At 37.6% G+C, this 23,933-nt stretch overlaps 4 protein-coding genes across 6 annotated transcripts in view; 1 reads left to right on the forward strand and 3 right to left on the reverse strand.

The window, feature by feature from the left end:
- LOC112457120 (cadherin EGF LAG seven-pass G-type receptor 1-like) overlaps positions 1-11,448 on the reverse strand; it is a 74,621-nt gene extending 63,173 nt beyond the window's left edge. Inside the window, exons 1-3 of the mRNA XM_025020012.1 lie at positions 11,101-11,448; positions 10,275-10,642; positions 5,382-5,579 (exon numbers count right to left, since the gene is read on the reverse strand). Coding sequence (XP_024875780.1) covers positions 5,382-5,560 — 179 coding nt within the window. The 5' untranslated portion in view covers positions 5,561-5,579; positions 10,275-10,642; positions 11,101-11,448. The remainder of the gene's footprint in view (positions 1-5,381; positions 5,580-10,274; positions 10,643-11,100) is intronic.
- A 3,159-nt stretch (positions 11,449-14,607) lies between these two features.
- On the reverse strand, positions 14,608-19,384 carry LOC112457117 (codanin-1). 3 transcript variants are annotated; one of them, XM_025020006.1, is made up of 10 exons: positions 19,303-19,384; positions 17,945-18,249; positions 17,582-17,858; positions 17,335-17,495; positions 16,644-17,246; positions 16,342-16,575; positions 15,895-16,260; positions 15,619-15,784; positions 15,281-15,549; positions 14,608-14,997 (listed from the first exon to the last, which is right to left on the reverse strand). In XM_025020006.1, the coding sequence occupies exons 2-10, from the start codon at positions 18,224-18,226 to the stop codon at positions 14,848-14,850; spliced, it is 2,508 nt and encodes an 835-aa protein (XP_024875774.1). In that variant the 5' UTR covers positions 18,227-18,249; positions 19,303-19,384; the 3' UTR covers positions 14,608-14,847. The 3 variants fall into 3 exon arrangements, with proteins under 3 accessions (XP_024875774.1, XP_024875772.1, XP_024875773.1); XM_025020004.1 differs by lacking the exon at positions 19,303-19,384 and adding an exon at positions 18,375-18,762; XM_025020005.1 differs by lacking the exon at positions 19,303-19,384 and adding an exon at positions 18,348-18,762.
- Positions 19,385-19,531: 147 nt separating this feature from the next.
- Positions 19,532-21,690, forward strand: LOC112457122 (ubiquitin-like protein 4A). Its single transcript, XM_025020014.1, has 3 exons — positions 19,532-19,998; positions 20,325-20,430; positions 20,739-21,690. The coding sequence occupies exons 1-3, from the start codon at positions 19,951-19,953 to the stop codon at positions 21,038-21,040; spliced, it is 456 nt and encodes a 151-aa protein (XP_024875782.1). The 5' UTR covers positions 19,532-19,950; the 3' UTR covers positions 21,041-21,690.
- Positions 21,241-23,770, reverse strand: LOC112457121 (gem-associated protein 2). Its single transcript, XM_025020013.1, has 5 exons — positions 23,319-23,770; positions 22,873-22,960; positions 22,646-22,804; positions 22,285-22,563; positions 21,241-21,436 (listed from the first exon to the last, which is right to left on the reverse strand). Exons 1-5 carry the CDS (start codon positions 23,423-23,425, stop codon positions 21,344-21,346), a joined length of 726 nt encoding a protein of 241 aa, XP_024875781.1. The 5' UTR covers positions 23,426-23,770; the 3' UTR covers positions 21,241-21,343.
- Positions 23,771-23,933: the final 163 nt, after the last annotated feature.

Below are 23,933 nucleotides of genomic sequence, written 5' to 3' on the forward strand. Positions count from 1 at the left end.
TAGACGGCTTAACGATATTGCCCCGGCGATAGATTGTCACAGCGATTTTAACGTCGTTAAGGGTAACGTGAAAACGAAGTTAAACGCTCCACCCCTCTCACCCTGCCCTCCACTCTCATCTCCGTTCACGGCCTGCGTTCTCTCGTTCCGGTTCGATGCGATGCGGCGCAAGATGCGCTTAATTGCAGTCGCCCACCTCGCCGGAACATGAAACCCCGCTTAACATAATTTCCGTACTATGTAACACAATACCGCTCGACTTTCCGAGTACGAACATTTAATTAACCGTTGGTGTCTAATAGGGGACCTATGATAGAGCAGCGTGGGCACGCTTAATGGCGTAATTATGCGATTATGATGGAGTCAATTAACGATCGAACTATGCTTTGATATATGGAGCTTTGAATCTTCAGAAATAGAATTCAATTCTATTTTTAGCAAATGCCTATCTTTTTTTTACATTATTTGTGTTAAATTTACATTTATTTCAAAGCATCTTTAATTCAATTTAAATAACAATAATTAATATTTCGATACAGAAAGAAGTACAATTTTCTTAATGTATAATGCAAATTTTGTTACTGAAAACTCTTGTAGTCTTACCGCTACTTTAAATAAACGACAAAAGATATTAGCCAGATACCTGCGTCGCAAAATGTTCAATTAGGTAATAATTAATGTCGTTCAACGTCGTTAATCGAGCAGTTAACGTATTGACTGCGATCTCCGTTTTTCAGCGAAAATGAACGCCTGTAAAACGAATTTGCACATCCCGCGAGAATATTGGTTGATTACCGGAAATTGTAACGAATCGTGCGGAATAATGCGGCGCGCTGGGCGACGGTATGAATTATCAGGCTTCTCGTTTGGAAATTTGGCGGATAATCGTGAGAGGGATTGCCGAATTGTGGCTCGAATTCGCGTGACGCATGAATAATGGGCTTGAAATTGCACGCCGAGCCTGCAATAGCGGCATTAATAACATAACAAAGATATCTTCAACGGAGATATCATATGTTCTTCTGGAATGTATTTCAACCGGTACTTTCCTTATCATCTGCGTGTATATATTCACGAATGTTGCGTATTAAAATAAAGCCAGCAAATTGGATGATATTCAATTACCGCATGTGCTCAAATTCAATCATGCATACACCTATAATTCTTTTCAATTGGTAGCTTGATATGGTAAAGTGAGGAGCTTCTTTATAATATTTTAAATTAAAAGTAAATGTATTAATTAAATCTTAACTTTATATTAACGCACGCTATCACGATTGAGTTCACGTTTTAATCTTGATTAATTTTAGATAATAAGATTATGCCTCAATATATTAGATTTTGGTGCTTTTAGTCGAAAATTTCGTACTTGCTCTACCGCATTAAAGTAAAATTGGTGAGTCTCCCTAAAGGGGCAAATGTCCACTTATAATAGAATTTTGTCTCATTAAATTGCTCGCGAAATTGAACTACGTATCTTGATTTCTTCCTTTCTACGTGTTAACGAATTAAACGTCTATTATTATCATTCTATTCCAATACGATTTACATGGGTAAAAACTGGATGTGCAAGATGTTTCTTTTAATTAAAAATTTTTACACGGCATTGTGCGGCGAGCTTAATCTATTAACACGCGCTCGAAATGGAAGCATTAAATTTGTAATCATCATAATGTATGGGTAGCTTACTCGATGTACATCGTAATATCGTTTTCCACAATAGCGTCCGGTAAAAAGCCCATATTTAAAGGACTCGCGCGTGTGTGGGTATGTATATTCGCACGAACCCGCCCAGTCACATAACAGAATAACGGAAATTAAAATACTCCTCATATGGAAGTCGTCGTGAAATATTGCATTTCAGATATTACAGTATAATATTACGGTATTCAGTTTTATTCAGTTCTCAAGTATTCTCTCGACACTCGAATTCAGTGTTCTAACATCCGTGTTCAAAATTATAAATGCGATTATTTTCTATCGTTCGTCATTCGCTATTTAATCTTCAGGTCCAATAATCATTTAGTTTTGTAATTATAATATGATATATATGTATATATATTATATCTTCTAATTATAATGATATAAGATATTATATAATATTCTATATATTTTCTAATTCTATAATATGTCATAAAATTCACACCTTAATTTAACTGTTTATCGTTAAATCTAATTAATTTTATATTTTAGCGGTTTATAAATAATAATTTAATATTACATAAATAGTTTCTAAACCATTTTTTCAATTTAAAAAATACGAAAAACAAAATAGCCCATTTTTTCATCTCCTCTCTAAGAGGTTTCCTTTTTATAAAAGATTAACAATTTAAATTTTAATTTTAATTACCGAGTCTTTATATCGTTCGTATAATCCGGTTATACTGTAAAATGAAACTAAATTTTGGAAAGAAAATTATGCAAAACAGAATCGTTTTATATAATAGAGGTCAATTCCAGAAGCCCTGTCAGACACCCCAATAGCTAAATGAAATAAACGAGTGGTATCAATGAGCGATATTCAATAGGCGTTGAATATCATCGGTCACTGATTAAATATCAATTTGAATTTAGTCATGACCGCAAGTAATCTACGCAGAAGCGCCATCAAACGTTCTCTCATGTTGATGGAATCGTAACAAGGTCGAGTATTCCGTTTATACTATATCCAGTTTATTGTTAGAGAAATAAAAATAAGTAAAAAAGGTGTTGAAAAATACTATGGTTTATCTTTTCGCGTAATATAACGATGCATTGCCCGAGAATCGCATTTTTTTTTTTTTTTCAAAAAAAAGATATTGAAATGCATGTAAGAATAATTATAAGATAATCAAAATACGTGATGTGCAGGAAGCGCGCCCCTTTCTCGACAACAAAGAAAGATAAATAAATGAAATAACTGTAAAGTAGTAATAAAGTAAAAAAAATAGTAAAAATAGATAATAAATAAAGAAATGAAAATAGTAATATATGCCGTCGTAATGAAAAGCTAACAGTTCGTTCGGGATATTGAAATATCGTTGAATATATGTAATCTGAATAAACGAACGTGACTGTCGACATTGAGCGATTTTCCCCTTTTTCTTCGGAAAATACGGAGAAAAAGCGGGATAAGAACGGGAATACGTATACGGAAAATCAAATAGGGAGAGAAAGAGAAGGCGGTTTTATTGCAGAGGGCAGACACGAAGATTATTTGACCGGCTTATCCCGCCAACTAACAGCTTTCCTGCCCAGCTTTTACTATTTTTCCTCTAAGAAAATATAATATTTTCAGCGTGAAATTATTCCTGCCTCGAGTCTAGTTAGCCACACAGAAACAGTAGTAAAACCGGTATTTGCGGAAGAAGGAGAGACAGGCGAGAAGACAAGAGAAACTTCATTAGTGAAAAATAAATATGAAAATCGCGGTTACGATGCTTTCCTTTATTATATAAACAATGAAAAAAAGCAAGTGCTTAAAAATTGACTTGCAAAATTGCTTTATGATATTAGAAAAGTTAAAATAATAAATTAATTTTATTAAAAATAATAATAAATATTTAATTAATTAAATACTTAATTTAAAAAATTATTTAAATAATTAAATATTTTTAACTAGTAAAACTAACATAGTAATAACGCCTGCAAAATATCGTTAAAAATAAAATAGTAATAATTTATAAAAAATGTGAACTCGTCTCGCTAGAAATATCGGCACTCAGCAAGTTCATAGCAAGGAAACTGCGTTATAAGTTCAAAACCCCGGTAGAAAAGCGTATGGAGACCTGTTGAACTCGACGAGACTCGGTAAAAAATTCGAAAATTCTCGGACATATAACTTTTGCTTACCTTCGCTAATTTACTACCTTGAGAAAAGCGAGAGTTATACGTATAGGTGTGAAGATATCGAAAGAGAAGTGTGGATATTGTGCCGATATTACGGATATTTTCTGATATCGGATATTTTCTGACTATTTCCATTATACTAAGAAATTTTCGTCGATCTTCATGATCGAAATCTCTCAGAAGCGAAATATGGAAAGGATTTACATTGAGTAGGAGAACGGGATAAGGATAAGACATCGAAGAACGGCACGTTTTATCGACGCCATTTACGACGATAGCTTTTGTCCAAGCTTCTCTACCGTATCAAAGATCGGCCAGTTTCTCTTCAATCGATCGAATCGTGATGCGCGAAGGGAAACGTCGTGGTTGCGCTTTCCCATTTCCCGGCAATTTCCGGAATAAGACATGATCAATCGTGAAACTCTCTCTCTCTCTCTCTTCCCCCCTCTTCCTTACCGATTTTCCTCCGCGTGTCCATCCAGCATTCTCGTTTCTTCGTCAACGATTTAATTCATGTTTGAAGGTGAAGGTCGGAATGACAAAAAGGAACGCGAGCTATCGATTTTTCGATTATCGGCAGGATAAAAATTTTAAAGCATGCTGGCCATATAAATACGATATTGAGAAATTAGATCGCAGGAAAAATGCAGGAAAAAGAATTCCCTTCGAAGGACGAGAACGAGGTCATGGGAAGGAGGCCGAAGTGCTCGTAAAGTCGTTTAGTATTCCGGCGGTATCGTCTTTCAACGTAAAGGTACACCGATTAGCTCTGTGACGAACGAATTGGCGATCCATAAGAACCGCGAGTGAAATCGCCGACGTGCCGAAAATAGGAGGATATAGAGAAAACGTGACTGGGGTATTGTGGGAATTTTCTAACCGATTTCTCAGATAAATTACTGTACGTTTTTAGAGAATGTAACACGCGAAATGGCAATTCGTGCAAGATAGAAAACGTGCAATTAACAGACAATCGTTAAATTTTTAAATTCTTTTCATTTTTATAATATCGTTGACCATTTTGCCTCTAGTAAAATTCACAGAGAAGAAAACCGGATACGGTATCATTATTTTTATCCCGTTACAAACTAATCCGATTAAATTCTTTGTCGAGAGATCTAGGATACAAATGAAACGATGTAAAATAACAAACGATTAATCTGGGACGTAGCGGGAATAAAAATAATTCAGGACGTGAAGATTAATTAATTGACGAATTTCATTAAGAGAGTTCTTCCTTCTTTACTGATAATAATAATTAAACAAGAGAATAGTCTATCGCGCGATAATTGTATCTCGAGAGATAAAAAGTATAAAGATGGAATTTTCTAATTATTCTAATATTATGGATATTATAAATGATTATCATATTTTATGATATTTTATTTTAACAATTCTAATATTCTTGCATTCTGTCATTATATTTTATTGTACAATTATTGACATATTCTTTAGCGTTAGCGATGCATTCTTTCGGCGTTTTCGTATCCGATAGAAAATTCCATAATATCGAATATTAAGTGGCTACTTTGTCTGCCTGAAGTTGAACTTACCTATATGTGATGAACGCAAACACCAAAGCCACCAGGGACAGACTTCCTCCGAGAACGACGATGAGGCTAAGCACACCGTCCTGGTCGAAGGAACTTGCGATTCCCGTGGAAACGCCATTAGCTATTCCGCCGCCGGGCTGCGGAAAACCGTGAATCGCGCCGGTGTATAACGTCTCCATGTCGACGTTATGCCAACATCTGCGAATAGAGTAAATCCAATTATTAGACCCGAATACAAATGAAAAGCAAACATAAAGGCAGTTAGAGAAAAGAAAGGACAATTTATATACGTGAGGGAACGTGGGGACACTCGCGCTTTTGAATTTTTAATTACCGCATGTTTAATTAAGGGAAGAGAAAGATAATGGAAGATAGAAAGTGAGGTTTAATTAACTGAAATTAAATTTATGCCCGCGGCAGCGCAAATATTTTCGCCATTTACCCGGCTCCGATTAAACTAAGGGGAGAACAAATTAATAAACGTTTACGATAGCTTCGGCCTCCGTCGCCGCAAATTTTAATTAGCAGCGAAAACCATTAACTCTCGCGGGCGTGGATTTTGACAACTCGAAACGCTGGGGATATCAGGGATTACCGCACTCGAGAAAACAGTCTTGCGTAATATTTATTCGGATCGCTGCTCGCGTTACTGTTATGTTTCTGGACGATATCAGAATACGGTCCTGAGAGTGTAAACTTTGGTCTAGCGTTACTAGAACGAAAACACTTTATATCGTATATCATATATAATTTTATAATTTCATTTTCTCGTCATAATAATAAAGTACAAAGTTACTAGATGTATAATAGGCCAGTCATATTAGACAAATTTAGGGGGTTAACCTTCCAATTAATCTTCTCAGATTGCAACCACCATAAATCGCTTTACTTCGCAAAATAAATCCCCAAAATCAAAGCGATTCATGGTGGTTGCAACTGGAAAGATTAATTGGAAGGTTCGATGTCTAATATGACTAGCTATAAGATTACTTCTATTACATCTATAAATATAAAGAATAATATTAGAACCATTTATTTGACTGTAACGTAATTATATCTCTCTATAAATCTTTCCAACAGTTACAACAAATTTAAGTAAACGAAACGATAGAAAGCGCGAGGTGCTTTCTTGATGAAATAATAACAATCATTCCGACGCGCGTGTTTTAAGCTTGCATCATTTCCAACTCATAAATTTCAATCAACGCGGTAAAATCAATTACCTCCGAGGTGTATTGCTTGTCTCATTTCCACGTGTAACGATTCCCCACAAATTATTTACCCAAGCCGTGCAAACCACGATTTTAACTCATCCGAGTCGACCTCCAGCAACCGTCGGCGTCGAACTTGTTTCAATTCGTTCTACTGGCGCACGTCGACACACGACAACGCATATCTTTTTTACCAATATCATCGTCAAACCGATGTTAAAGTTTATTTTTAAATATATATATATTGTATATTTTATTTTAAAATAATGAAAATGATGTAATAAGACGATGCGTTTAACGATGTAGATATTAAATGTTTCTGTTTTTCACGCGTATATGTATACATTTGTCAAGCACTTATTTATCCAAACAAAATTGGATTTCATTATTTTCGACGTGCTGAATTCGACGTGTACGATTTTATAATTTATGCGAACGCGAACTTTATTCTGGGAAACATGGACGTGCCGCAAAATCGTATACAAGATATACTCAACGGCAATGTTGGCCGATTAAATATCATTAACTCGTTAATTGTGAGCATAACATTTACATTGTCAACTTCGGGCAACAATGTACGGGCAAAAGTTTTCCACGTAGCAGCAAATCGATCAGTCTTTCTCATGAACTCTGGCTAGCAAATGAGAATTTTAAATTGATAATAATACGCCGTGCACTAATTTTGAACTTGTTAGCTCAGCCATCAAGTTTTAATTAAATCAACCGTTTTAAAATCTTCGATCAATAATTCAAACTTTGCGGGAACATAAATGCAAATGTTCTTTCATGTATTTCTCATACTTGTTCCTAATTCAACCATTATCCAGATCCATTGTAAATGTTTCTTTTTCTCATAAGTTGCATGTACTATTAACGAAATGATAATACCATTCTAAATTTATTATTAAATAAATATTGATGCTAATACTACCACAATTTATTTATTTAATTAATGTAATTAAAATTAATTAATATAAACCTTTAACATATAAAATCGATACATTTACGAATATAATATTATTTTTTAAAGTAATTATGTTGTTTTGACAAAAATGTCTGCAAATTTCTTTGTTTGTTATTTTTGCTAAAGTCACATTCCATGCTTCAAACTTTCCACTTTATCCGCAAATTAGGCGAAGAGCGAGAAACTTTGCATGTAACATGACTTTCCTTTCTTCGTGACAATACTCTTCACGCAATAACGTTTCATCATCTATCTTGAGACCTTTCATGACGTCTTCCCCTGGGAAGCTGTATAACATTAATGGTGAAACGTTAACGGGCTTCCGAGCCTTTATCCGACATTCATGAAGTAAAAGCGCGCGAAAGTCGTGCTTCCCTCGTTTGTGCGAAATTTATTTTTGCACATAGTCGCCCGTGTATCTAATTTGCACAATATTTTCCTACACGAAAATTTTTCTCTTCTTCCTTGTCGTGTGCCGATAATCCCTTATAATATAATATAAATTATATATGCAAACTTGCAGACTGTCCCAAAAGTCATTATTCCGCCTCAAAAACAATAAAAATTTCTTTACCAATATTTAGAGTTCATTGATTCTCATATCTTTTCTAATTTTTATATTTTAATTATTAATATCTATTAAATTAGTTCCTATAATTTAAAGATAAATTTCTGAAAATACAGATTATATGAATTGTACGAGTAAATTAATCTAAAATTGAAGTTTTTTTTTATCTATGCTTAAAATTTTATAAAAATGTTGCAAATCGATATCGAAATAAAAATAGCGTAATTAATACTGATAAATTTCTGTATTTTTTCAAGTCGCAAAAATTGAAGTTGATTAAACTCCATTATTAAAGGAAGGAAAATTTGTACTTATTTTGTATGTAACTTTTTGCAACATTTATTCACCGTAAAGTGGTATTACGAAATTGGTGTACTAAAGCCGATAAAATATAACGTTTCGAACCATTAAATGTCTGATGCAATGACAAACGCGATCTACGAGCGATCGATTGCAAGTGCGACATGTCGCGTTAACTGTACCAATCAGCACCGGTTGGCAACTGGTGCAACTGCGTAATAATGTTTAACGGTATTCGATGATAGTTCCGCGTATCGATTCGTCACGTGCCGGTTATCAATCGTACACCCGAAACGCATACTGAAAATACGTGGCAATATATCGAGCAACTATTCTCAAGCCCCGAAGCCCAATTCTGTACACGCTTAACGACCGTCGTCGGTGTCGTTAACAGCGTCGGCGCAGCTTTTATACGATATGAAAAACCTGCGCAACGACGCTTATCGAACCGATAGTTGTCGGCAAGCGTGTACAGAATATGGGCCCTGTGCTCGACGAATGTTCGACGCAAGTTAATATCCACGAGCCGTTTTATTTGGTTTCCGAGCTTTACCATCCTCGAAACTTTCCGCGGCATTTTTGGACCATTCGCCGTGTGTCTGTAGAGAGCGAATCGCGGCACGATGGATTGACGATTTATCAGACTGCATAATTCGGCCTTGCAACGAACTGACATGACAGTCTTTTACCCCTTTCATGTCCAGTCAGATGTAGGTACGTTTCAACATATTTAAAAAATCATTTTTCCAGTAAATATTGAGGTCAAATAAAGCCCGAGCATTTTTTAAAGAAAATTTCTCACCGGAAAATATTATGATACTGGTTACAAGATATCGCGAGTCATTTGCGTAAAATTTTACAATTCAAATTTATGAAAATCTTTTTCACGGGATATGTCTGTCGTCAAAATATTATTTCGAAGCGAATTAACGGTGATCAATATAAAAATATATTGCCTTCTAACTTTTGTACTTTAAATACGATAAGTGCCGATTAACGATTGATATTGCAACATTTCAATTTTACATTCAACAAGAGACAACGAATATTATTTTTCCATAATATCCATTTCATTTTGCTCGTTCTATCGACGACGCACACAAGCGCCTAAAGCCTAAATTAATTACAATTTATCAAGAGACACGGTAGTGTCTCGTGCCAAGTACTTACACGCGGAGCGAGACTGACCGTGACTCTTTTACGGGACGCGACGGGTTGCGAGTACCCGAGATGTTGAGATCTCGATAACGAGTGAACGTATATTTATACTTACATGTTACACATATGTGTGTCTATCAATGAGTGCGTTATCATCGTTTTTTTTTATACACATTTCATTTTTATATTCTTTTTTACGACGTAGCGCAATCGATCGACGTCCAACGCGTCAAATAGAGACTAAAACCACAGTGTTTTTCCCAGCTGAGATGAGAGTTAAGACTTACCTCACGCTTTTAACCAATATTATTTCGAAGCAAACAGAAATATATTGACTTTTGTACTTTAAATACATAAAATGTCAATTGACACTGCAACATTTCAAGCAAAAATTTTACATTTAACGAGAAACAGCGAATATTACTTTGCATAAACATCCATGTTTATCTTGCTCGCTGTTATTGACGCCGCAACTGCCTATATAAATTGATTACAATTTATATATTCGTATATACTTACACACATACTTGTCTATGAATGAGTGCGCTATATTGTCGTTTTCTTTATACATATCTCATCTTAATTTATTCACGACGTAGCGCAATCAATCGTCAATCGGCGTCAAATTCAACGCGTCAAACAGAAACTAAAATTCTTATGTTTTTCTTAACTGGAGAGTTAAAAAGACTTACCTCGCGCTCTTGACAAGGACGCGTCGAACGACAAGATGGCAGGATCGACGGATCAACGGACGGACGCGGCTACGTAGCTCGTGTTTCGCGGCAAACGATCCATGTGGACGAGCCACGTGTAAGCGCGAAACGGTCCGCACGCTTCGCGTGCCGCGACGAGACCGGCACCGGCCGGCACGTCGAACAAAGGGAGACGACGCTCGCCCTTATCGCTCCGCGACCGCGGCACGATCGAGGACGCCCTGCCGCGCGTCCGAATTCATGTAACTACGTCTGTTACGCGCCTCTCTCTGAGTTTCCTGCAGGCTCGCCGAGTTCCTTTACTTCTTTCGCCGTCGGTTCCGTCACCGGTGGAGAACGTAACGTGTCTGCAAAGATTTTACACAACGATGAAAAAGTTGATAAAGCAAGCGAGACCCGCTTAACGGATTACTCCATCAAATATGGCGTCGATCGATAATTCGCGAGAACTGAAATTCGAATCGAATCGCATCGCGGTGTCTCGAAAGGCGGGAGGGGGGGGGAGTTACTTTCGCCGAATTCAAATTACGATACCGCGCGCGACGTGCCGATCTCAGCCGGCAAATATGGCGGTTGCGAATTCAACGGAATCTACCCCGAATGTCCAGTGGGCCTCGTCGCGGCGAGATTTTCGCGACTCTCGCTCGCCGCGACGAGATCGAATGCCCGCGCCGATAGAAGTAAATTCACATCGATGCATGCGATTTAGCGTTGAACGCGACCACATCTGACAACAATAAGTCTAATATACTCGACTCGAGTGTCATGTTCAATTAAATCGAAAAAATGCGATGAGATTTTTTACCGTGCCTCTCGTTATCGTCCTCGCAAGCGCGACCGTCAAGATTCCACGCGAGATTCCGACTCCCGTTTTCGTTTATACCAGTCACTCGTCACCGCTTGTCAACATTGTTCTTCTCGAATCGCGCCTCGCGGTGAAGCGTCCAGGAAGCGCGGCGTCGACCGACGGCTAACTCAACTTGTCGTCAGTGGCGAATCGCGATCGCGGGCGAAATAAAAACCGGATTAATTCACGAGCCGATCGGTCATATCCCTCGATAGATCGCGGACGGGCGAGCCGGAACGGGAAGCGAATGCGAACGCGACGGACCGCGGATCACGACTGCGAGGAACTCCGTTCGCGCTCCGCGAACGCGCGCGCGGAACTGCGCCGCGCATGTACGCGCGTCACACGCCGTGAAGTTTGCCCAATCTCTCTGAGGGGAGCCGGGGCATTCGATTGCGTACCTATACCGGCGCGATTCTTTCGCGTCTTAAAAATTACTCACTTTCGTAGTTCTAATTAACTCTTAAACGCGCAATTTTTCGTAACATTCTATTTTTTTTAATAAATAATGATTTTATACACTGTTAAATTCATAATATCAATTATCAAATTATATCTAATTTGAGTTATTTAATTTTAACTATTCCTATAAGTCGTCATTGCTCCTACTCAATATGCCGGTTAATTTAACTAAACCAATAATTAAAATATTACTGTTTTGTATTAAAATAATAAATTTCTACACACACATGGTAGTTAAAAGCAACAAAATATTATTTAACTCAAGGTATTAATTTAAATTGGTCTAAATTCTTTAATATTTAATACAGAAAAGGTCCTTTATATACAGATGTGCAAAGTCACGCGTTTTCAGTTTAAAAATAACTTTATAAACGAGAGTGCGCGAAAAGTCGCAAAGCTGCACTTAAAAATTAATTATTTCGAGGAATGTATTAAGAAGTATGCTCGCGAAATTGCAAAAATGTCACGTAGAAGATCGAAAGATCGTTTCTTCCGACCCACGCTCAAGTTTGGACAACGTAGCTAAATTAATTATTTCGAGAAACGTTATTAAGAAGCATGCTCGCAAAATTGCAGAAACATTATCTAAAGATTCTTCTCGTTTCTTCCGACCTACGCTACCAAAGTTAGACGACAAAGTTTCCTCATTGTAATTGAGTCAAGAGTTAAAAGTTCACTAAAGATGTTGAAATATATCGATAGAAAATTCAGAAATGTATCTTTCAGTTAATGTCATTAATCTTAGAAAATACAATAAATATACGTTTCAAAATATTTCATTACTACCGGAATACTTCGCATTATCATGCCCTTTAAATTTTTCTTGAACGTTATATCTGTGTTTGGCTTTTTTGCATATTTTCATTTCCGATGCGTGACGGATCTCGGTGCTGTGCAGTTACGGTACGGTAAATGAAAAAAAAAGAACAGAAAAACAAACGGATATTCGAAATAGGTCGCGTTTCCGTGCTCGAAAAATCGCGTAAAATTATATCGCGCGAGTTGGATTTATGGCACGAAATTTTTGCGCACTGCACGTGGCGCAATGTGGCAATAACAATATTTCGTGCGTGCGCAAAATAACTCGTCAACAACATGTTGCGAGCGAAAATCACTGACTACTTAATCCTTCGCAAAATTTCAAATTAATTTAAAGTTTCACGACTGACGCGACTTCAGCCCGCTTAACTTTTAATAATCCAATAATTTAAAATAATTTTAGTAACTTGAAAGTAAGCTAAAAATCATAGTTTATATTTTATTATAATAGTGATATTGTGTCGTTTTTCAATATAGTAAATAATAATTATAAGATAAAAATAGATAAATAAGTAAAATAATTTGTTTGCGTATTTAATACCCGGCAAAAAATTTAAAAAATTTTTAAAATTTATTACTTAATTTTTACTCGCAAATAAAATCGGCAAACTATTTTTTTTATAAAAATAAATTTTTAATACAATTCAATTTTATTAAAAAAATAATTGTCGAGTAATAAAATTAGTAATCATTAATATACTTAAGCACTCAAATAGTACGTGTTTGTTGGATAAAGTTCTATGGGAAATAACGAATTCGATAGAGATTTAACATCTTACAGTTAATACTAATATTATTGCCATTCTTTTTTTGAGTGCGATTTTAATTCTTCCATCGATAGATCGTCAATAGATCGTCGACGAATTACGGGAGGAAATGTCTGCCTGTCGCTCACGAGAGCGGAAAATTTGCGGTCACTCGCTCGCGAGCAACGGGCCAAGATTAGATATCACCATCGGGCGAGATGGTGGACGACCATTGAGAGTTATGGTAATGGAACGGAGGTGGATGACCCAATTTCGAAAGGACAAAAGGCCCACCCTCGTTGCGCCAGGACAATGTGCCTGGATGTAACAGCAACGTTCAAAAAGACGGGTCTTTGAGCACTATCGACCCGCTGATTTCCAGCCTTCGCGCACAGACGAGAAATCAGATGCCAGTTGCACAATTAACATTGGCACTAAAAACAAATTTCTATTTTTGTATAATGAAATAGATAAACTAGAACATGAATAATTCAATTTCTATAATATAGTAATTTATAATTTGTAAAGTCTATATTAAAATAAAATAATCACGTTGCGTTTGCTAATTGTTAGTTATATAAGGGGTCTCACATTAACAAATTACGCAAGCCCCGTGAGATTTATAGCCAACCCTGACATCCCCAGTTGTCGCAGCGTGCGCCTGACAGTGATAACGGTGCGCGTTATATTACTTCAGCAAGATGGAAAAGCACCCTCGGGGTGAATCTCAGAGACACGGACATTCGAAGCTGTGACATACTTCAACATGATTTTTTTAAAAAGCTACTTCGCGAGCGTCTTAAAATTGAATGCGTGTTAATTAAGGCGAAACGCGATCCTCGTTAAACCAGTGTTTATTAACAAGTTAGACCATCAAAAGAAGAACCACTCAACGAAGGTTCATTACTTTTAGCAAACATATTGATTGACATAAGCCCAAATTGTCTCGCTTGAGATTGATATCTAACTACTTATTAATATCTTATTTATTTAGAACAACACGAGCCAAACGTGTAGAAAAAAAGTTTAAATTATTCAAGCTAAATAGCTTTTCAATTAACAGTTTACTCACATGTATCTGATAGGAGAGCGTGACTTCGATAATGCATATCTCATTGCACGACTGTCTACCGAGACTGAAGGTACGATAATCTGATTTCATTGTATGGGACAGGGCAATAGTCCAGCATTCGGAGTCGCGGGGATGGAACAAAATGGATAACGTAATTTGCGAGGGACAAAAGAGAGCTACAAACTTGGCGCATAACAAGGAGTGCCCCGGAGGTTTCGACAAAGCCGTGTCCCCCCGCTGACCTCGACGAGCTATCTCGACGCGTACAAACGAAGAGATGGGAAACACGGCGTGAAGGAACGTTGCCGGTGTGAATATCGATTATAAAATAATCGAATAATCATGTATTTAATAATCGTCGTGTACAAAAAGTTAAAATTTATTTTTCTACTAATAAAATACTCGTCCATATACATATCCGAAGCGAATCATACGCGAATCACACATATACAAAACAAGAATGCTTCATATTATAATATACAACAATATATATACATATATATGTATATGCACAAGAATTAATAATTATATTTACAGAAATTTATCTCAACAAAGTCATACTTTCGCAATTATCGCAGTATTGTTAATTACCTATTGTGCCTCAGTCTATGGATCGTCATCGTCACAAAATTCAATCTCGTGATATGTTTCTGCTATCCAGCCAAGAAGGTACTTGACTTTCTCTGTCGCTTCGTCATTGGCTTTGTAACCCTCAATGGCCTCGGACAGGCACTTCGATAAAAGTTTTAACAAAGGCTGTGAACGAAAAAATCGATGTTAACAGTAGATATACGATACGCGTCAGGAATTTAAAGCAACGCTTTAAAACACGAGTCGTTAAGAATACTTCGTGAAAATATACTGTCCAATTATATATCACATACTTATATCTTCAATTTTTATATTAAAAAAATCTTTTTAAAAATTTTATATATTACTTTTATAATACAAAAATTACAGAAAATAATACGAATATTTTTTACTTATTTTATTTATTTCATTGTCTCATCTCAAATAATTATATCGCGCGTACACTTACCACAGGCCAGTCTTGTCTAAATAAAGCCACACACTGATCACTCAGACTGTCTCCGTCGAGTATATTTGTTTCTAATAACTTCTTCAGAAATTTGCCAAAAATCGGCCACGTTGCGTCGTTCTGCGGTTGCATCAGTAATATAATATTTCTTGAACACAGAATTCTATGCATAGGCGATTCGTCTTCGTCATTTCTTAGATTATCCGACGACCATATTTTAATTAATTTGTCCTGGACCTCTCGCGTAAAGAGATCCGTCCTGTACGCCACTAAAAATGTGAAATATTGTGGTCGTGTAATTTTATCACTCTTGACATTTCAGTTATTCTTACACATACCTAAAAACAGCGCGAAATCCAAACTGAGGAAATACAAAATTTTCTGTGGGCCCGGTAATAAATCACCTCTTTGACTGAACGATTGATACAGTTTGTCTAAAATATCCAATACAGACGATATAGTTAAATCTGCGCCGTTGTTATCTAACATATGCCACATTAGTGCCTATAAACAAAAACAGGTAGAAATATATGTAAATATTAATAGTTTAGTCATTAATTTTAAACACGATAGAAATTAATAATTGTTTTAGTTTGGAAAAATGTATTTCTTACTCGAAGCTCGTCCATTATAACAGTAGGGCTAGGAGCATCTGTATTGTGATCCTTTTCTTGCTTATTAGAATGCACAGGACTACTGTTCCGAAAGAACCTATTAATCTCAAGTTCCATGTCCTTTATAAACAAAGAATCACCGGCAATATGCGATTGAATCCACTGATTTATCCGTTCCATCGCCATTCTAGTCGCGATCTTGATGCACATTTCCTTCACCGACGTTAGAGAGTCTTCTGCCAATAAAGATTCTATCGATGCCGCGACTCGCGTCTCGCAAATCGTCGGGATTGTTTTCTCACACTGATCCTTCAATTCTCTTGACGCATTGTTGGCCAATGTATTCATGTCGCTCAGGAGCAAAGCCTAAATACATACTGCGATTTAAACGCTTAATCTCTTCCTGTATAACATGAAGTTTTCCTTACAATCGCGCGGAGATATCACCTTAAATTCGTTGAAGTAATTTCTCGACAGTTCACCCTGCTCATCCGAGTCCCTCTCGATGTTCTTGTGTTTCAAAATCTTCCTGAAAGAATTTAAATTTGCTTCTCGTGATGAAGTCAATAGAGTGTTGCATATATGTTTCACGCAGGTTGACGCGACTCTTTCAGAAACGAAATCAACAGTCTTTCGAGTAGAAGCCGGCTGACCGTGGAAAAAGGCTTCTTCCAGTTGCAGCTGCAAAAACAGTAATACATATAGCAACATAGTAGCAAGAAATATACGATATATTAAACAAAAAATACCTCCAGGTGTTTTGCGCGAGTAGTACCCCCTAATTTACGTAATTGGCTGGTAACGGGTGTAATGTGCTTGTTGGAATTGACATTCAAACTCGTTCCGTTTCCGTGAAACACAGAAAGAGTCGATTCCACTCGCGGACAGCACATACGCATCGTGCGATCAGTAATTATATCTAATTTATCGAGACTGCTTTTGACGGGAATCGCACAATCGGCGGAATGCGAATTTCTTTTCTTCTCCATCTGTTTTGTTGAGAATTTTTCCATCTGTTTGAGACTCTTCAGTTCCTTGATCTTGCAAGTCTTTTGCCAGGCAATATAGAAATCTCTGGGAAAGTTTGGTAGCTCGAACAACCAACACAGACTGGACTTGAGCAGCACAGCCGATTGTTGAGAAATAAGGCAATCAGAAGCGGTAAGATCGGTCTGATTGATAGCATGATAAATGTAATACAATAGTTCTAAGATCTGCTTATAATACGGCAGTCGAAGCGACACTATGTCCATCATGGCTAGATATTTTACTAGCCAAGGTATCGTCAGCGATAGTTTACCTTCGACTATGGCGCTCTGAATACACGCTTGTAAGTTCAATGATGGTAATACCTGGAGAATGAAACAATTGAAAAGATTATTTGAAGAGAATTTAAAAGGCTGCTTTTAACGTTTAATCACAATTTTTATGTCACCGTACCTTGCTTCTTATCTCTACTTGTGTCATTAAAATCTCCTTAGTGGTATTGGATTCAGATCTGTATGGCAATGATACTAAAAGTCCTAATACTTTCGCAAGAAGTCTCAAGCTGGCTAAACAAGTAATAAAATTCCGCTGCGTTTGATCGTCAACCATTGTCTCTGCGAAGAGAAAAAAGCGGTATTTCTAAAAATTTTCATTAAATATAAACGGTCATTTTAAATCGCAAAATCAATGAAAAATGTACCCGAGTCTTCTATTTCACTATTAGCAAACTGGGTGTCGTTCAACTCCATTATCTCATGTACAAAACAGTTCTCCAAATGCGTATAAAATATCGGATTAAACGCATGCAATATAAAATCTTTGAAAAATTCCTGCATGCCGGGAAACGAAGGGCCGACACTCTGACTTTGTGACGGTAATGGTGTCACAAATCTCTTACTGAGTTGAGTCAATTTTTCAGGGTTAACGTGTTTTAAAGCTTTCAGGAAATTCAAGCTTTCGTCGTCCACTACGTCATCCTGCAATCAATGATACACGATTGCTTTATTATTGAGCAAATTACAGCGACATAATAAAGAAAGAATATTAATAGCTTTGGACTTACTTGACGTCCATTCTGTATGCACGATATTAGCAATTGTGACTTGAATAACCTAGCGATGTGATAATAATTCGTGCAGTCATTATGCAGCGTCAACATGTTTCTTATCTTGCCACCAAGCGCGATCTGGAACACCCATCCTTGGACCAAATGATTCTCCTCCCAAATTCTTAGTATGTCGTAGAAGGCATCTCTCTGCTTTTTGAAGGTGTGGAACGCGATGGCAGACGAAAAATTCTCCCGATTGTCGGTGTCGATTTGAAAAGACACGTTTACCTCGCCCATCGTGCACGTCAATTTTTATTGGGCTGTAAACAATAATAAACACTTAAATTATTTAAATAAACAATTAAAATATTAATTAACAAGATATATATTAAATAATTTTAACTTGCTGTTAATTTACAATTGATGTTAATGTACAAATGACAACCTGTTCGCCGGTCAAGTATCTCGATCTTGTCAATTAAACATTTTAACATCGTAAAAACATTTATTTTTCCTGTCCACAATTTTGGAGGTTAAATCCTCCTGGCATGTCGGAGAAAATGCCGAATATTATCGAGGAGTGAGATTTCAATTAGACAGAGGTGCAATCGGCGTTGTTATACAATCTTCAAATGTACACTGAACATTTTTCGGTATAGAGATTGTATTTCCAAACATATGGATGCGCATCACCGCGTTCTATTAATTTTTTACTCGCTTTACAACCGGGTCGGCTAGGTTAGGTTAGGTTAGGTTAACAGACATCGGAGTGATCGTGGAGATAAAAAATATCGAGATAAAGAATATCGATATTATCGACTACAGATATAAAATTATATCTGAATAATTAGTTGTGTATTAGTTCATGATTTATTGTTGCACAGGTGCTTCATAAATAAGAATTCATATTTACGCAATAATATTATATATTGCCACGAAATTACAGTTATTACTCGATAGATAAAAATCCAGATGATAATAATCAAATTGCAATTTTAAATTTTAAATATTGGGGCCTATATGTATATGTATACATGTTTATGAAACAATAGGATAATCACATGCAAAATAATCATAAAATACATGATTATCCCGAAAAGTAACGCTATTTTCCGATCAATTAGTGTGGGAGCACTTGGTGAAAAAACTCGACTTCGTTATATTTGTTTAATAAAAATATTTAAATGTTTAACAATGGTGTGTATAAGACTGAGATCTCAATAAACAAATATATATTTAAAAGACTGATACGTGTTTCAATACAGTATTAAGCAAAGTTTGGTCGATAAATAAATAAATCGAGATTAGCAATATTAAATAAATCGAAATTGACAATAAAATGAAGTTGGCAGCACGGAGTAATAAACTCTCACTTGACTCTCACGGAGTCGCCGCACAGGTCGCTACTCCGACCGCTCCGACGTCCCCGACGTGCATAGAACTGCATAGAACCGAGAGACAGAGAGCAGAGGCAGAGGCAGAGAGGGCTGAGCCACGATAGAAAAAACAGAGAGAGAGAGAGAGGGAAGGAAAGGAGGTCGAGCGTCGAGCAGGGAAAACGGGGAGACATAAATTCGCGCGCGTGAAGGGGCTCAACGACGACTCAACGTCGACTCCGGAGTAGACCGGAGTATCATGCGAGTGAGGTGCACCGACGATCGGAGGAATTGTCACGAGTCGCTATCGATATCCGCTCGGGCGGCGGTCACGCCAGTATCGATACCCGCGTCGCGTCGCCGCTCCCGTGGCAGGGGCAGGACTGGCAGGAGGTGGTGGTAGTCGATGACGCCGATGACGCCGTGCCGCCGCGAGTCGTGCGTACGCAAAATATAACCTCTCCGGCGGCGTAAGATGCGCCAGTCCTCGCCGATCCAGCCGGAGACACCGCTGTTCCATCGCGAAACCTGAATTTCCCGCCTGGGGCACACACGCGCGTCCTTTCCAAGCGCGTTCGAAGCGCGTCGTCCGCATCGTCCCCGACTCCAGACTCGCGCGCGAGATCCCTCGTCGGCCGCTTCATCATGAAAGTGATCGTGAAGAAGCTGCAGGGGAAAGAGTGCGTCGTTGACGTGAGTATACGGCATGGCTGTCGAGCGGCGCAACCGCCTCCCTCCGTTTTCCCGCGAGGCATCCGCGATTTCCTCCCGTGATCTGAACCTCGCCGTCGACTAATATTTGCAATCGTGAAACCAAGTTGACTTTCGTCGTTATCTTAAATAATTTTGTGCGCTCGAACGTCCGTTAAGCGAGAAACTAAGATAGCCATGGTTCGTCTTTCGGATGAGTCTTCCTTCTAACGTTTAGTCATTTTTCCTCTCAAGTCTTGAATGTCTCCTTTTTTTTTTTCGAGAATCTTGTAGAAATTTTCTTCAAATTGTTATACACGTGATTTTAGATATTACCGTCAGAGACAGTGTTGGAGTTGAAGCACAAAGTGAGCGACCTCTTGGGCATTGATGTACCACAACAAAGATTGTTGCTCACTGGGAAGACCTTGGCGGGTAAGGACATTCTAGATTTTATCTAGCGTTACCCAGGTAGCAATTAATGTCTAAAAGACATCATAAAGACATCTTTAAGATTTCTGGCATCTTAAGTTGCGGCCCACTTGACGCTACAAATACTTTGGAACGTTCTTCTTCTCCTTCTTTCTTCATTGAAAGAAAAGAGAAGAGGAATGCTTCGAAGCATTTGTAGCGTCAAGTGGACCGCAGCCTTAAAGACATCTTTATGATGTCTTTTAGACATTAATGCTACCTGGGTATCGTTACGATTTCTCACTATAACCGTTTCTGTTTGATGACTTCAGACGAGAATCCGCTGAGTTTTTATCCCGGAATCAAAGATGGCAGTAAATTAAATCTCTTGGTGATCAAGAAGGCGGAGGAGGGCTCCAGCGAGGCGAGGGCCTTACCCCAACAGAAAACGGGCATTCATCTGCTGAGAGAAGAGGTCTCGCGAGTGCTCAGGCCGTACTACACGGTGTCCGAGACCGAGTCCATAGTCAACGAGCTGATAAAGGACTTGAAAAACAAAGTGAACAATCTTAGTTACGATGATCTAGAGAGACTAGCCACCGCGTTGCTCCAGGACCAAGAGAACGTAGCTTAAGTATCACTCAAGGTTATCCAATTTTCGCTTACCGATTGATTGTTGTAATACGAGTTTATTTAATTCAAGCATTGCCTTATATATCGAGCCCCCCTCTAATAATTGGTACTGTGTAATTTAATGCGCGATGCGTAATGATTAAGCGAGACTCGAGAAACTTAACTGTACTATTCTCTACGTTTGAAATTAAGGTCAGGATATAATCTTGTGTGGAGTTTATTAAAAAAAAAAAAAAATCGTATGTATACAGGTATATGTCATACCGCGTCATAATAATTATATCATATGCACGATGGGAAGTTGTCAAGGATCTGCCAAGTCCAATTGACGAAAGTATCTCGCTACTAGACAGATGAATAAATTCAGCGCCCCTAGTTCCTGCGCGTCCAATTCTCTCTAAAAAAAAAAAGAAAAGAAGAGAAGTAGCGAGATGGCACAGACGGCGTTAGTAAATTCTGACGTGGACTTTTGTAGATATTAACGAGACGACGAGCTAGATATAGAAGAAAAGTTCAGTCTTATTTTCTCAACATTTTGTAATCCGACAAACGCGAGTTTTTATTATCGCCTGAACCTTTTCTAATATCGGGAACGACATAGCAGCAGCGTAAACAGGAAGTTATGCAATAAAAATGTTTTGTTAATAGAAATTCAGCGTTAATAGAAAGCCTTTCCCTCTTGTCCCCCCTCTCTTCGTTCCTCCATATTATTTTAACAATATCAGTAATATGTCAGCTCCTAACGATAATCTAACTGAACTTTTCTTTGGAAAATTTAAAAATTAATGCTTTGGAATTAAAGGAACCAATATTTTTTTATAGTTTAATAAGTGGAAATTCTATCTTATGAAAACATTCTATTCTTATCTATTCTCTATCATTTACCATTCTAGACGAAAAATATTGACTCGTACTCTATGCCTTTAGGATTAAATGCAACTAAATCTTATCCTGAATTTTTTTAGACTTTTTAGACTTACTACACATACTACATAGTTCGAGTTAAAGAAAAGGATAAACATTTTAATCTTTTACTTGTTTAAAGAATATATCTTTCTTTATGTTATCGAAACACGTTCGATCTTGAAATGTTTGCACGCACTTTTTGCAAATGCACATCGTGTGAATAAAAAAACAATTGAATTAAGCCTGTTGTCATAAATAAGGCAAAGCACAAAACGATATTGGTTGATTTAATTCCAATGTGTTAGAACGGAATTAGCTTGATCAAATAATGAATATTACAGAATCGGCGCGAATGACGGAACACGCTCGTGCTAATGAACGCAGGCAGGAACAAGTGTCGGGCTGCAATGGTTGCTCCAAGATCGCGAGTAACGCGTAGATCCACTGGCCTATTATGTATTCGATTTTCCTTTCAGTCTCCACGAATTGCACCAAATATTCAAGTACTTGCTCCACGTTTGATTGATTAAAACAGAACAGGGTATTCAATGTAGGTTTGATCTTCTCCTCGCTACCTAAACAGAAGCCGACCCAAGCATTTTGATCGTCTATGTCTGGCTGCAACGTCGAAGAAAAGCCAAGTTGAACAAAATAACTCTAAAATTTCAAGTTTCAGACAAGTGTACTCAAACCTACATACCAAATGAATGTCAGGTGGTCTCCACTTGCGCTTGCCTATCAGTATCTCGTCCTTCAGTTGGCTTATGTACAGTCTTAACTTGGAGAAGTCTGAAACCTGATATTGCTGCCATTCCACGGTTGGTTTGAGGCTTGCCGGCGCTTGAACACACCCTGCTAACTTTTAGCAGTCACATTGACTCCATAGTTGTGAAATTTATGCGTGATTTATTAGGAATTAAAACTTACGGTCTCAACGTAAGCCTTCGTGGGCTCCTTCATACACGACGGATCCAAATCGGCCACCACTACGTCCGCACACTGTCTAGCTTCTATTCTGCAGCATCAATCAAACAATATTTAATCGTTAGCTCATTATTTTCCAATCGCAAGTGCTGTGTTCATTATTAGCCATCTCTCTTCAACAAAGAAGATATATGTTTGCCGTTTTGTGAGAAAAAAGAAGAAAAACATAGAAAGCATGAGACTTGACATCTCTTATTTACAACATATAAACTTTTTTCTATTTTTACCACATAAATCAAGTTTATATTCAGTTTGAGGAAATAAAGGTGAAAACTGTAGGAGAATGTATGTATATGTATATAAAAAGAATTGAGCTGCAATACAATTCCCCTTAGATACACTTTTCCTGAAAGGGAAGGAGGAGCTGAGAGAAGAAGACACCAGCTTACACCACTCGTTTAATATACTCCTCCCCGGAAGAAGCTGGCACCGACAGATTGATGTCCTCGTCGATATCTCCTACTATAAACGCCGGCTGTTTCAGGAAATCCATCATAATTCGCCGGTGGGAGATTCTTGCATTTCGGATCGCAAAGTTCGAATGTGAGGTTAACTCCGCGCGGTTCTCACGGGGCACGTCGCGATTAACATCTGCGGCTGTCCGCAAAGATGTCTCCGTCTATTCGAGAGCGAGTCTCGGAATTAACATTAAAAAATTGAAGCAAAAGGAAGAAAATATGTAAAAATATTTGTAGCGTGCACTCTCTCCCCCCCCCTTCCAGTAATATTTACAAATACGATTTTCGAGACCGACTCTCGATAGCGCTTCTCGATACTGCAGCGAACGGCATTTACGAACATTTCGGGGATATTTTATTAATTCGAGCTTATATATTTTATGAAGAAGATCAAAAGAAGTAAAAGACGAGTCTTTCGCGTAGTTTTGCGTATTTCTTGTAGAAGAGCGCGAATATTGCAAAGAACAAAAATAACACACTTTAAAAATGAAATTGGAATGTAAGTTTTGCGAGTCAGGGATTCGATTCTTGAAATCTTGATCTTGA

Source organism: Temnothorax curvispinosus, unplaced genomic scaffold (assembly GCF_003070985.1).
Source record: "Temnothorax curvispinosus isolate PA1 unplaced genomic scaffold, ASM307098v1 QBEX01007518.1, whole genome shotgun sequence".
Taxonomy (NCBI): Eukaryota; Metazoa; Arthropoda; class Insecta; order Hymenoptera; family Formicidae; genus Temnothorax; species Temnothorax curvispinosus.

Excerpts from the sequence above, each read along its gene's own strand:
- LOC112457122 (XM_025020014.1), top strand. The coding sequence starts at position 19,951 with ATGAAAGTGATCGTGAAGAAGCTGCAGGGGAAAGAGTGCGTCGTTGAC. Across the intron at positions 19,999-20,324 it reads GGAAAGAGTGCGTCGTTGAC|ATATTACCGTCAGAGACAGT; the intron begins GTGAGTATACGG and ends ACGTGATTTTAG. Across the intron at positions 20,431-20,738 it reads CACTGGGAAGACCTTGGCGG|ACGAGAATCCGCTGAGTTTT; the intron begins GTAAGGACATTC and ends TGATGACTTCAG.
- LOC112457121 (XM_025020013.1), bottom strand. The coding sequence starts at position 23,425 with ATGATGGATTTCCTGAAACAGCCGGCGTTTATAGTAGGAGATATCGAC. Across the intron at positions 22,961-23,318 it reads GAGTATATTAAACGAGTGGT|AATAGAAGCTAGACAGTGTG; the intron begins GTAAGCTGGTGT and ends TTGATGCTGCAG. Across the intron at positions 22,805-22,872 it reads CGAAGGCTTACGTTGAGACC|TTAGCAGGGTGTGTTCAAGC; the intron begins GTAAGTTTTAAT and ends GACTGCTAAAAG.
- LOC112457117 (XM_025020006.1), bottom strand. The coding sequence starts at position 18,226 with ATGGGCGAGGTAAACGTGTCTTTTCAAATCGACACCGACAATCGGGAG. Across the intron at positions 17,247-17,334 it reads AAGTAGAGATAAGAAGCAAG|GTATTACCATCATTGAACTT; the intron begins GTACGGTGACAT and ends TTCATTCTCCAG. Across the intron at positions 16,261-16,341 it reads ATTACTTCAACGAATTTAAG|GCTTTGCTCCTGAGCGACAT; the intron begins GTGATATCTCCG and ends GTATGTATTTAG.